Source organism: Melanostigma gelatinosum (genome assembly GCF_949748355.1).
Source record: "Melanostigma gelatinosum genome assembly, chromosome: 13".
Classification (NCBI taxonomy): Eukaryota; Metazoa; Chordata; class Actinopteri; order Perciformes; family Zoarcidae; genus Melanostigma; species Melanostigma gelatinosum.
In genome coordinates this window covers 12,222,513-12,236,361 of record NC_136646.1, presented here as the reverse complement: position 1 = coordinate 12,236,361, position 13,849 = coordinate 12,222,513, and the positions used below count along the sequence as shown (strand labels likewise).

The following is a 13,849-nucleotide window of genomic DNA, read 5'->3' as shown; positions in this document are numbered from 1 at the left end:
CATAGATGTGTTGATGTATCCAGGCTGTGTTATATTAAGACTGCATTAGCTTGGTGTCGCTAACAAGTTTGCAACTGAGCGTGACGTTATTGCACAACAAAGTGCTACTTTATGGTCAGCATCCACACCTGCAACTCACTTGAACTTTTCTTTACTTACTGTTGGAGCTTGAAACTACAAGCTCATATGCCGGCTGCCACGCTACATTGAACAGTGGGTGGCACATTGACCTAAAGTGCATATAGGTAAGGGCCTGGTAATGAGAATCAGGTGTGTGTGGACGGGAAGCTAAGCGTTTTTGACCTTGTTATGGTCTTATCGTGTCAATGTAGCGTGTCAGCCGGCATATGAGCTTGTAGTTTCAAGGTCTTATAGTATCCTGTAAAGTAACCTGTGGTACTCTGTTAAGGTGGCAATATGCATGTTAATAAATGGATCAACGGATCGAAAGCCAGACAGCGCATTGGACAGTGAAATGTTTGTGGAACACGCGTCCGAACAAGTTCTCCCGTTCGCCCCCCAGTGGCTTTAAGACATAAAATGGATATATGTTAAAGTCACTAGTGTGGCTGTAATTACCACAGTACACGGGATGCAATATATTAGCATTTGAATATGAATTTGCAAACATAGACAGCTTAACAATGTTAAAAGGATCGAACTTCTCAGACAGTTTAGTCTACATTATTAAGGAATGCTATGTCCAGTAGGAGGCAGTAACGACGCGGTGAAGCAGTCAACTGCTGTGAAACCTCAAAGACAGTAGAAGAAGAAGAAGAAGAAGAAGAAGAGCTGTCAGCTGTGAAGTACCGACCGCCACCAGTCCACAACAAACAGCACAGGAAACCAGGAAGGAAACCAAGGAGGAGAGAGACTGAAGCTCCGCTTTAACAGTAAGAACACTGTTGTTTATTCATACGGCAAATGAATTGCTTAAACTCCTCCAGCGTTGATGTTATTAATGTGGGCTACGTCAAATATTGATCAACAGATGCGCTAAGTTAGCGTTAGCTCTCTTCTTCGCCCCACACACTCTTTAAAGTCCTAACTGAAGCAGGTTAACAGTAATGTAAGTGAGATAACTGACAACATGATGTCAGAATAAGTAAATATCAACCCCTGCTGTTACTTTTCTGTTGTATAATGTCATCGTGTTCTTAAATTGCACTTTAACTAATGCTTGCTAATCTAACTAGCACCCGTCAACTAGCTATACTCTCTTTGCTAACTGTCAATATACCGTTGACGCTGATTATTTAGTCTGTGATTGTGTGTCTATGCTAAGTTATTGCATCACGTGATGTTAATAGTGGTTGGATCGGTGCCCTGTTAGATGTGACAGTGTCGTTTTAATGTTGGTTAGGCATTAACTAACTATCGTACTGGGTAAAGTCGCTAAACTAGTTACAAAAAGGGTTTGATACCCGATCTGTTAATCGATGACATAGATACGAATAGTCTTGGCTGTGAATCGTTAGTTTTGTCAGGTTTCGTTGTGTTATTTAAACCTGTTTTGCTGTGTTAATGCTGAACCAGTGGATGTGCCCTTTGCTTTGAGGCAGTGTGAGAATTGAGGCTTACTCGAGCTGCTGGTCACGTGATACCTTGTAATCCACAGATGAGCCCTGTGGTGGTTCTACTGGTAAGCTCAGCTAGTCTGAGAAAACCTTCACCTTTTAGTGTCAAATGACAACTATTGCGTAAACCGCATTCTAACGAGATTAACGATTAATCTTTTAAACTATTAAAATTTTACATCCCTTAATTGCGATGGTTCACTTTGTGAGTGTAACGACATTCCTTCACCTATCATGAGATCAGCACGAGGGGCAAGCTGGTTTATTTTTCTCTTTTCCTCCTTTTGTCACACTTGTACTAAACTAACACCGAGCTGACTAGGCCTCCCTCATTAGTGGTCTTGACACCAGGGTGCCATGCAGAGAAAAGTGTAGACTGGATCTTCTCCGACCCGTCACGTCTCGCCGACTAATCGCCCGTATATATCGATGTTCAGTTTCCAGAGGTTCCCGTTTGGTTCTAAGGGTGCAGAGCGCTCTCATCCTTCAGCAACATGGGGGAGCTCTTCAGAAGTGAAGAGATGACGCTGGCTCAGCTCTTCCTCCAGTCAGAGGCCGCCTACTGTTGTGTCAGCGAGCTGGGCGAGATCGGGATGGTGCAGTTCCGTGACGTAAGTCTACTGTTGCTCTGCTGAATCCTGATTGCTTTTATTATCTGCCGTTTTCATGCTTAAAGTCATTCGTCGTGGTGATTTAACAAAAAACAACGACCCCGTCAGCATCGTGTTCATCATGTGCGCACAGCTGACTTGCTCATTCCACACATGAGGAAGCCCATTGCTGACGAGCCCTGAGGGAAGCTTTGTGCTAGAATATAGGATGGGCTGGAACAGAGTAGGTCTGTGCACCACCAGTGGCATCTTAATAATTTCATCGGATTATACTTCATAAAAGGCGATATTATTGATAGGGTAGTCAATGGATAAGTATGCAGAATTTGAGCACATCATTCAATAATTCATATTGGAGCAGCTTGGGTTGCTGATGTAAGTGTGTTTTCTTTGTACTGGTGTGACCCTCACTTATGTTTTATTACATTTTTTTTGTGCAGCTAAATCCTGATGTGAATGTGTTCCAACGGAAGTTTGTCAATGAAGTGCGACGATGTGAGGAGATGGATCGCAAACTGAGTAAGTGAGCTCACAAATGTCCTCCACTGCCATCACCGGAGCCCTGTGTGGAAATAAATGCTGCTGCTCAGTCTCCTTAACCACACACAAGACTTTCTAAGAATTGTATTCCCACCCTGTACGCCTCTTTTGTTTTATCCTTGTTACTTCTTTCTCGCAGGATTCGTGGAGAAAGAAATAAAGAAGGCACACATCCCGATGGTTGACACAGGAGAGAACCCGGAAGTCCCTTTCCCAAGAGACATGATCGACCTGGAGGTGACTGCTCTCTCTCCCTCCCCCCCCCCCCCCCCCCCTTAAAGATAAACAGTGAGCTCTCTCTGCGCATCCTTCTGCTGACCCCTCTGTATGTCTCAACACAGGCCACGTTTGAGAAGCTGGAGAATGAGCTGAAGGAAATCAACACCAACCAAGAAGCCCTGAAGAAGAACTTCCTGGAGCTGACCGAGCTCAAGCACATCCTGCGTCGCACGCAGCAGTTTTTTGACGAGGTCAGCTTGACTTGTGCACGTAGGCCTTGTAAAGAGAAGTTGTGCTTTTATTTTTAGAATTGTTAATCGCCACTGTTTTAACATCTCAGACCTCCAAATGCATCTTGGGAAACTATTTAATATTACTACGGTACTACTTACTCATGTTTTAGTCTGAAGGCAGACACTTCTGGTTTGCTTTGGTGTGATTCAGATTCTGCTGAAAAGCTGTCTGCTATGCACACACACACACACACGAGCATTTATTGCTGCTCGATCTGGCAGAAGGTCGGTCACTCGTGATTGTTTACAGTTGCTCACATGGTCTTTGCTCATTTACACTAGCCAGTCACATTAGTTAATAAGCTGTAATTCCACTGCTGTATAATTTATTTTTTTTTAAATTAATTTTTCCGGAGCAAAGCCTCGCCTGCCCACCTTTGCCCAACATCAATTCCACTTGATTGCCTTCACATTCAAAACTGTGTTGACACACAACGCTAAGTCATCTTTTACAAGTTGTTGTGGGCTTTAGTTGAGGTGAATCATTGAGCCGAAAACACGTCCGTTTATTCATTCACTGGAGAAAAGTCACCGTCTATGCTGGAAAAACAAACACTGGCTCTTTGCTGTTCTCCTGTTCAAATCTCAACATTCATGTGGAAATGAACCGGCTCTCGTGCAGATGGAGGATCCCAGTTTACTGGACGAGTCCAACACCCTCTTGGACCCCAATGAGCCCCACCGAATAGCTCCGCTCAGACTGGGGTGAGTCTGCTTTTTCTCTTTCCCCATTCAAAAGGATTAAGGAGATTTCTGCACTTCTGCTGTCTGTGTTTAAAAAAAAAAAACAACAACCAGCCAATCACCTCGCACACACCGGCTCAGGCTGCCCAGCTTAATCAGGCAACACAGGTCCCTTAAATCTACTCGCAATTCACAGATGTGATTTATTAAAGCGTAGACGTTTCAGGCCGTGTTATCACTGAGAGCAGCTCTTCCTTCAGACGGAGCCGAAGAATAGACGCACAAAACACGGCCATCCGGTCTCACTGAAAGGCACTTATAGAAGAGGTTTTTAAACTCTTTTGTCGAGCAAGTAATTAGGGTTGCTTGTCATTCACATCAGGCCGATTCCAGATGTTCAAGCAGAAGTAATGACCCAGGCTTTAACACATCAGAAAGGATCTATGTACGGTGTATGACGTATAGAAATAAAAGGGGAGACATTGTTAGCATTTGATAATTGTAGCTTTTCTGTAATTCAACTGTGACAGAAGCGTCCTCTCTGCTCTAGATTTGTGGCTGGAGTGATTGGCAGGGAACGCGTTCCCACATTCGAGAGGATGCTGTGGAGGGTTTGCCGAGGAAACGTGTTCCTGAGGCAGGCGGACATCGAAGATCCTCTGGAGGACCCGACTACGGTCAGTACCGTCTCGGCACCGATGTCTTGTGAAAGTGGGTCGGACGTTGATGCCGGTTCCAGTGATTTATTAAGTCCTGATGTTCCCACAGAGCGACCAGGTCCACAAGTCGGTCTTCATCATCTTCTTCCAGGGAGACCAGCTCAAGAATCGGGTCAAGAAGATCTGCGAGGGGTACGTGACTCGCCAACGTTGAGCGCACTTTTAGGAAGTGTTCTCGGCCAACGGATCCTTTTTTTTTTAATTTTTTTTTTTTTATAAGTGCTTCTTTTTCATCCGTCTTCAGGTTCAGAGCAACGCTGTACCCGTGTCCAGAAACGTCCCAGGAGAGGAAAGAGATGCTGGCAGGGGTGAATGCACGCATTGATGACCTGCAAATGGTAAAAAAAAAAGGGAAAACAGCTGCACAATGTCGACTCATTTAACACAGGAAAAAACTTGAATCAGTTACTTCTCTCTTCTTTGTTTCTGCCTCATCAGCAAAAGAGTTCTTTAGACATCCACTGGAAAGCGTCTGTAGAGGAAATTTCACAAGACGTCTAACACATTCACGCTCAACCGTTTATTCTCTTGTCTTGACGCCAGATTTACAAGACGTACGTTTTCATTCAGGTTGCACAAGTGACGGCTCATAGACTTCATGTACACGATGAGATGTGGAAGGCAATCAGAACTGGTGTTTTACATCATGTCTCTCACACACACACACACACACGCGCAACACCCGCATATCACAGGGATCACATTTGTTGTACTTGCTGCAGTCTGTTAGAAGTGAATCTCTCACGGCTTCACCGTCCGGCGTCGTTTTGTTTTGCTGGTCGCTACGTGGGCACGAGGGGCTGAATGAGGAATACTATTCGCACAGCAGTCGGCTATGGGTGGGCCGTTAAGCCCACCCACAGAGAGTGCAGAGCTTAGATATCCTGCTATTTGCTGATCATGGGACTCTGCTTTAAATGTGAGTCATACAGCCGCATACCTGGGAATATCTTGCATCTCTTTCGGGAACACCTAATGGATTAGACAGCCTGTTGCTCTTTAACATGGGACTCATTTAAATGGGAATGTTTGAGGAATGCATGCTATGTTTAGCAGCTTTTTCTGATTCATGGACATTCTTATTCACATAGCTTTGACTTTGTATTGATGGATTTACAGATGAGAGATGTCTTTTCATAGCATTTTACTTCTAATAGTACAGTGAGTAAACATTAAGTTTGTCATTCCTGATGAAGAGAATAATGGCTTTCTCGTCCTCAGAGCCGCTTGTAGTTCATAGACAAGCTCAGGGTTCACCAACATGGCAGGGAAAGGTGTTTCTGGCTCCCACAGCGGACAATTGTCTCAACATTTTTGGCACCAGCTGAACTGTAAAGATGATGTTGATCTTTCCACAGATTTTATTGAGTTATTAACCAGAAAAGCCTCAATGAGATTCAAAATCTATTTTTAAATAGCCAAGATAGGCAGCAATAACTGTGACAGATAACAGACAAATATCACTTCTAATACAATCGTATATATTTTTATGATTTCATTCCGACCAACGGCCACCTCTACTCTTGCCTCCCTCCGAAGGTGCTGAACCAGACCGAGGATCACAGGCAGCGGGTCCTGCAAGCTGCGGCCAAGACGGTCCGAGTGTGGTTCATCAAGGTGAGGAAGATGAAGGCCGTCTACCACACCCTCAACCTCTGCAACATCGACGTCACTCAGAAGTGTCTGATCGCTGAGGTGTGGTGTCCCGTCTCTGACATGGACTCCATCCAGTTTGCTCTGCGCAGGGGGACGGTGAGTAGCCGAGTTTAAGGAAAGCACTCGCCATTTACTCTGTTTAGCTCCGATCGGAAGACGCAGTCAGACAAGGCCTCCCTTTTTATTCGTAGTAAGTAGTTAAAGTTCACCTGGTCGCGTATTGAGCGCAGCAGAGCCGGGGTTTGAAACGCACACAGGTCTGAACTACGTCAGTGCAGACTGGGTGTTTGCAGTATACTCAAGCGTTTGTGTGTTCTCAAATACAAATCATCCACTGTGTATTTATTCAGCTGTGCAATCCCAACTGGCCATGGTGACAGCATACACGTCGCGCAAGTTTCGGTTTCACTGCGCTCGTAGTTCAGGTCTTTTGAAAGACAAACCGAGCGTGTGTCGTAATCCTGTGTTTCATGCCACTGTGTTGCATGCCACTGTGTTGCATGCCACTGTGTTGCATGCCACTGTGTTGCATGCCACTGTGTTGCATGCCACTGTGCTGCATGCCACTGTGCTGCATGCCACTGTGTTGCATGCCACTGTGCTGCATGGCACTGTGCTGCATGCCACTGTGCTGCATGCCACTGTGTTGCATGCCACTGTGTTGCATGGCACTGTGCTGCATGCCACTGTGTTGCATGCCACTGTGTTGCATGCCACTGTGTTGCATGCCACTGTGTTGCATGGCACTGTGTTGCATGCCACTGTGTTGCATGCCACTGTGTTGCATGCCACTGTGTTGCATGCCACGGTGTTGCATGCCACTGTGTTGCATGCCACTGTGTTGCATGCCACTGTGCTGCATGCCACTGTGCTGCATGCCACTGTGCTGCATGCCACTGTGCTGCATGCCACTGTGTTGCATGCCACTGTGCTGCATGCCACTGTGTTGCATGCCACTGTGCTGCATGCCACTGTGCTGCATGCCACTGTGCTGCATGCCACTGTGCTGCATGCCACTGTGCTGCATGCCACTGTGTTGCATGCCACTGTGCTGCATGCCACTGTGTTGCATGCCACTGTGTTGCATGCCACTGTGCTGCATGCCACTGTGCTGCATGCCACTGTGCTGCATGCCACTGTGCTACATGCCACTGTGCTACATGCCACTGTGTTACATGCCACTGTGCTGCATGCCACTGTGCTGCATGCCACTGTGTTGCATGCCACTGTGCTGCATGCCACTGTGTTGCATGCCACTGTGTTGCATGCCACTGTGCTGCATGCCACTGTGCTGCATGCCACTGTGCTGCATGCCACTGTGCTGCATGCCACTGTGCTGCATGCCACTGTGTTGCATGCCACTGTGCTGCATGCCACTGTGCTGCATGCCACTGTGTTGCATGCCACTGTGCTGCATGCCACTGTGCTGCATGCCACTGTGCTGCATGCCACTGTGCTACATGCCACTGTGTTACATGCCACTGTGTTCTGTGCTTTAGGAGAAGAGCGGCTCCACTGTGCCTTCCATCCTCAATAGGATGCAGTCTAAGCAGACCCCACCTACCTTTAACAAGACAAACAAGTTCACCTCCGGCTTCCAAAACATTGTGGACGCCTATGGAATCGGCAACTACCGTGAGATTAACCCAGGTAAGATCACGTGTCGCGCCTTATTCTCTGTCTGTCATTACCTGTTGTCGTGTATCTGTCGAGGCAGTTTTTCTATTTAAAAGTCCGTTTACCCAGCTGCCTGAGGTATTAAACGTAACTTAAAAGGCATGCTGCCTCATCACCCGTCATCATTGCCGTTTATCGTGTCACTCTTGTGTTCTTTCACCCGCCACACTGCCCCCCCCCCCCCCCCCCCCTTCCCCCTCATGTGACGCCTGCCTCCATACTTCCCTGTCTCCAGCGCCATACACCATCATCACCTTCCCCTTCCTGTTCGCGGTCATGTTCGGCGACCTGGGCCACGGGGTGCTCATGACCTGTGCTGCCCTGTACCTTGTGCTGCGGGAGAACCGGCTGACGGCCCAGAAGAACGACAACGAGGTACGGGTCCCCGGCACAACCATCCCATCAGCCCTACGCCGTCCTCACTGGTGATCCAGCTGTGCCGAGCTTCTGTGGCTTTACGCTCATAGAAACCTGCTTGTCTCTCCTTGGTGGTTTTGTGGCAGATGTTCAGCATGGTGTTCGCGGGCCGCTACATCATCCTGCTGATGGGAGTCTTCTCCGTCTACACCGGGATCATCTACAACGACTGCTTCTCCAAGTCCCTCAACGTGTTCGGCTCCGGCTGGAGCGTCAGGCCCATGTTCGACACTCGGCTGGAGGCCAACTGGACGTAAGTGTCGCTGACCCCGGTGTCGCTGACCCCGGTGTGCTGCTGTAGCTGTGCGGTCGTTCGAGACACGAAAGTGACCGGCGCTCTCATCCCGTTCAGGTTCGAAACGCTGCGAGACAATAAAGTTTTGCAGTTGGACCCGACAATAGAGGGAGTGTTCAAAGGGCCGTACCCCATCGGCATCGATCCGGTGAATATTCTTCTTTTGTTGTTTGTCTTGGCAAATGATTATATATCTGTTAAGAAATGAATCATAAATAATGGCTTGTTGCTGAAGATAATGGTGGCACTAACATTAGCTTCCCTCTAGTATAAGGTTTATTGGATTTTGTTTAAAGGAGAAAGCCTCTCACAATGGACAGATTGGTTCTTGGACACTCACCATCTTTGACCATGTTGTCTCTCAGATATGGAACATTGCCACCAACAAGCTGACATTCCTGAACTCGTTCAAGATGAAGATGTCCGTCATCCTGGGAGTCATCCACATGCTCTTCGGAGTCTCTCTCGGCCTCTTCAACCACCTGTGAGAGTTTTCGTCCAACATTTCTGCTTAAAATTCTTGTATTTCTTTGTCACCGTTGGCAATAATGCATAAAAAAATAAATAAAATGGTGGTGCTTCTCCGCAGGTACTTCAAGAAGCCGCTGAATATCTTCCTGGGATTCATCCCAGAGATCGTCTTCATGGCCAGTCTGTTCGGCTACCTCGTCAGTCTGATCTTCTACAAGTGGCTCTGGTACGACGCGAGCATATCCAAGGACGCTCCCAGTCTCCTCATCGCCTTCATTAACATGTTCCTCTTCAACTACAACGACCCCAGCAACAAGCCTCTCTACAGAGGGCAGGTCAGACGCACCTGTTCGTGACACCCGTCCATCCCTTTTGTCCTGAAATGAACCTCGGCAAGTCCTCACTGTCCTGCTTTTCTTCCTCTCTCTCCTCCGTGTAGATGGCCATACAATCGCTCTTGGTGGTAATCGCCCTGGCGTGTGTTCCCTGTATGTTAATAGTGAAAACTCTGGTTCTGCGGAGACAGCATTTGTGGCGGAAAAACCTGGTAAGATGATCAGCGGTGTGACTTGAAATACCACATTGCACCTCAATTATAATCCCTTTTTTTAATTATTAATTGAGTTATTCTGCTTATCCTCTACGTCAGGGCACAGACGGCTTTGGAGGGATCAGGGTGGGCAACGGGCCCACCGATGACCAGGCTGAAATCATCCAGCATGACCAGCTCTCCCAGCACTCTGAGGAGGAGCCTGAGGTAACACTGACTTCCACCTGATGCCGTTTTCTCCCTCTTTCTCACACAACCAGAGAACTGGCAACCCAGCCGTTTGGTGGGGGAGAGAGGGGGGGGGGGTTATAGGATCTCCTCACATCTTTTGAATAATTCAGCCGCTCCAGTTGGAAACCGATACCTCATGTTTCCACTTCCAGTGTGGCAACGAAAGACGTCAATTATGGATGACTGTCTGGTTTGGCCAACAGGTTTAACACTGTCACTTTAAGATCAAAGGAAACAATATTGAGAAATAGTTTTTTTTGTTATTTATTTTGTTTGCTTGTGGAATCTGGGAAATCCTGGAGAGCTTTAACGTAAACTGTTGTGCTGAATTATGGACCCGCCCCCCGGGTTAATTGTAAGATGTGTTGTCGTCCTGTGAAGTTAACCCTCTTTTCTTTTTGAGTGAGTAACTGATTTCTCCTCTCACTTCTCTGTTACACTGGTGTGTGTCTCGTCTGTCTGCCGATCTGTGTGTGTGCCGTCAATAACCAAGCGTTGCCTTTTGTCACCTGCTGTCAAGGCCGGAGAGGAGGAAGAGGTAGGACAGGAGCTCACGCTGAACGTCAAAGTGCATGTCTAGCAATTCTGTCTGTTTCTGCCCCTCGCTTTGTCGTCTCCGTACGCTGTTAACCACTGCCTGCTGCGCTTAGCTGCGTATGTTAGTCGGTGTGTTCCGAGAGTCACTTGTCTTAAGCGTGGGTTGCAGGACGCAGGGACGCCTCATACCATGGTGATATGCATGAGGGATCAGCAGGGCAGCTGATACTCTAGGTCCTAAGAGGACGGGTGTCTCTTCTCATTTTAAGAGGCTTTGCTTGTCTACCGTGGGAAATGGCTTTCCTATCCTCTTTAGCTGTATGACCGTGCACACACACTGAAGCAGACTCCTCCTGCGTGGACCTCAGGACCTGTTTGCAGAGATGTAGTTCTGTAGAGATTTTAATGTTCCGTATCTATCCTGCAGTTTAACTTTGGGGACGTGGCGGTCCATCAGGCCATCCACACCATAGAGTACTGCCTGGGCTGCATCTCCAACACGGCCTCCTATCTGAGGCTTTGGGCCCTCAGCCTGGCTCACGCACGTAAGTCACACTTTTCCTCCCTTTTTTGAATGTCCAGGTTTGAGTACAGATGTACAGATGTGCTCTCTCGCTCTCCGTCCCACGCACAGAGTTGTCAGAAGTGCTGTGGACCATGGTGATGCACATCGGCTTTACTACCGGCGGCTTCGGAGGTTTCTTCGTTCTGGCCATCGTCTTTTTCTTCTTCGCCATTCTCACAGTTGCCATTCTTCTCATAATGGAGGGCTTGTCAGCCTTCCTGCATGCACTGCGACTGCACTGGTGAGTCGAGTATTGTTTTTGTTCATTTTCTGTTTGGTCAAATGAGCATTCATTTAAGTTCCTGCGTACTGGATTTGCTATTTTAAAAAGAGGACAGTAAGCGCCGTAAAGCACAGCTCTACAGCGCCATCCGCAGGTCAACCCGGGAACGGATGCTTCTGTTTGTAAGTGACGACTTCAGCCAAAGAAGGACCAGTTTCTTCTTCTTCTTCTCTGCATTATAAATAGTTCAAGGGCCACAGTTTGTACTTAATATGTAAATCCAGCGTAGACGACAACCATGTTTTTAGGAAACTGTAAAAGAAGATCTGTAAATAAAAGTCAAGTTGAACACGTGTCAACAAGGGCGTGTCCCAATTACAAGTTGGAACATGTCGGGTTGTTCTGTGTGGCAACAGAACGTTCTTTGCTGAGGCACACGTGAGCCTTTTGTTCCCCCCCCCCCCCCCCCTCATTAATATCTTTGTCAGGCTTTGCTGAATGTCGTCCTGGCTTTATAATCCGCTGGCACATTTCCAGAGCGTGCCTGTGTTACCGCCGCTCCTCTATAATTACCCTTTTGGATGATTATCATCCGCCGGAATGCCGGCTGACTCGGCTTTCACTGAATGGCCCTTCAGAGACAATAAGGTGCAGCTTGGAATGCGGGGAAGCGAACATGAAACGCCAGTCCAAATATTTTATTTCCTGTGACTGCACCGTGACATCATGTGAGTCTGTAATGTCACACGTTTGCCGAAGTAGAGGGGGAGGAAAGTTAAGTTGGCCTCTTTACCCTTTTTAAACTGCTCAGCTGTCTAGAGATGTTAACACTGATATACTATTTAATTGAAGAATAGAAGTACGTCTATGGGAAGATTGAGTGCAGAGAAGACTTTGTATGTACCTTCAAGTCTAAATACTCTTTTGGAATTGTTTAACACTATGAATAGCACCAGTCTGGATTGTTCCTGAGCGCAGAAGCTTATGTGCAGTAATATCTTTACGACTTTCCCGTCCTCGTCTCTCTCCTGCACCGGACCAGACTATGCAGCGGCAGGTATTCCTGGCTGCTCGGTTTAAAGGTCATCCAGCCGTCACTTCGCGCTGGATCTTTTTTTAGAAATGGAGCCTGATCATTTTCCAGAGGGGAGGAGAGGCTTATGTGTCTGACCCTGGGACCGGGTCCAGGCAGCAGGGACGTAGACGGGACCGTGGAATGAAGAGCAGGGTGGGGGTGGGGGGGTAACAACGCCCTCAGCATTACCCGACCTGACCGCCATCACCACTAACGTGAGAGAGGCTTCCTGGTCATTGTGTTGCTTTGATTGGACCTTTTATTTAAATTTTTGTTTCCAGGGTGGAGTTCCAAAACAAGTTTTACGTTGGCCAGGGCTTCAAGTTCCTCCCCTTCACCTTCGAAAGCATCCTGGACGGGAGGTTCGAGGAATGAGTTGGGACGACTCGTCTTCTTCAGTCGATGGCGCTCGTCTCCTGAGAATCTGCGTGAAGTTGAATAGTGATTTTTTTTTTTTTTCTGTGTGTGAGAGATGCAGTTTCCATGAGTTACACTCCACAAGCTCATCCGTCAGACTACCACATGTTTCCTATCTACTCACAAATTACTATTCGTTCCTCAGAAAAATAGCATTATCTGTAATCAGTTGTGTGTCTTGTCTTAGTGAAGTCATTTTGTTCTATTGAGTTTAATAGTATTTATGCACATCTTTCCTTTATAAAATCTGCGTTCTTTGTTCCCCCTTGGTGGCAGTACCGTCATAAACGAGGTGTTTTGTGCAAGTGTCTTGACTGATTATCTTGTTTGGCGCTTATTCAGAGTAAAGTGACAGATGTGTCACTTTACGGTTTACAACTTTCCTGTCTGTCCTCTCCACGTTGTTGTCTCTCTGCATTGTTCTGCACAAATCATTGACACCTCTACCACACTGCGCACTGACCTCACACCCAGAGCTATAAAGGTCCAAAGGGCATACAATTACACTTAAATCAGGATGTCAGTCAGTGCTTTAAAGGCGGCGACGCACCGACGTTTAATCCTGCGTAGCGCGCTAATAGCATTGCCATAAATGTCCTGTGTGTTAAGTGATGTGTTCTCTATCGGTCTACACGGTGAGGATGAAGGGGGATCCATAGATGGACGTTCTGTAGCAACAGTGTGCTGATTTGCATTTGTATGTTAAAGTTTAAAAATGTTGTTGTCGCACTTAGATGGGAGTAAGAACAGCAAACTGCTGACACTTTAAAATAAAACTCAATCCTGAGAAATCATTTTCCACCCACATTTTAATTGTGCATCTCTGAGTCAATAAATTGGAACGCGCTGGATTAAGTTGTGGGTTTCTTCTTGTGTCATTTTCTCTGATCAATCTGCCACAGTGGTGATATTCAAGCGTGAAGGGAAAGTATTCAAAGCCTTAACTTGAGTAAAAGTAGTAATACTACACTAAGGTGATGGTACTCACTATGCAGAAAATAGCTTGAGAATCTCTATATTTTTATAGTCATATTGTATAGATAGATAAAAGTATCTTCCTTTGAAAAATAAAAGAGTAGAAGTACCTCAATG

At 46.8% G+C, this 13,849-nt stretch overlaps 1 protein-coding gene across 2 annotated transcripts; it reads left to right on the top strand.

The window, feature by feature from the left end:
- The first annotated feature begins 799 nt into the window (after nt 1-799).
- Nucleotides 800-13,615, top strand: atp6v0a1a (ATPase H+ transporting V0 subunit a1a). Of its 2 annotated transcripts, XM_079281962.1 has the most exons (22): nt 800-893; nt 2,015-2,188; nt 2,629-2,707; nt 2,868-2,965; nt 3,070-3,198; nt 3,863-3,945; nt 4,475-4,601; nt 4,693-4,775; nt 4,888-4,981; nt 6,183-6,395; nt 7,799-7,949; nt 8,212-8,351; nt 8,480-8,646; nt 8,746-8,836; nt 9,054-9,172; nt 9,278-9,494; nt 9,599-9,706; nt 9,809-9,916; nt 10,434-10,478; nt 10,905-11,022; nt 11,112-11,283; nt 12,622-13,615. In XM_079281962.1, exons 2-22 carry the CDS (start codon nt 2,072-2,074, stop codon nt 12,713-12,715), a joined length of 2,553 nt encoding a protein of 850 aa, XP_079138088.1. In that variant the 5' UTR covers nt 800-893; nt 2,015-2,071; the 3' UTR covers nt 12,716-13,615. The 2 variants fall into 2 exon arrangements, with proteins under 2 accessions (XP_079138088.1, XP_079138089.1); XM_079281963.1 differs by lacking the exon at nt 10,434-10,478.
- Nucleotides 13,616-13,849: the final 234 nt, after the last annotated feature.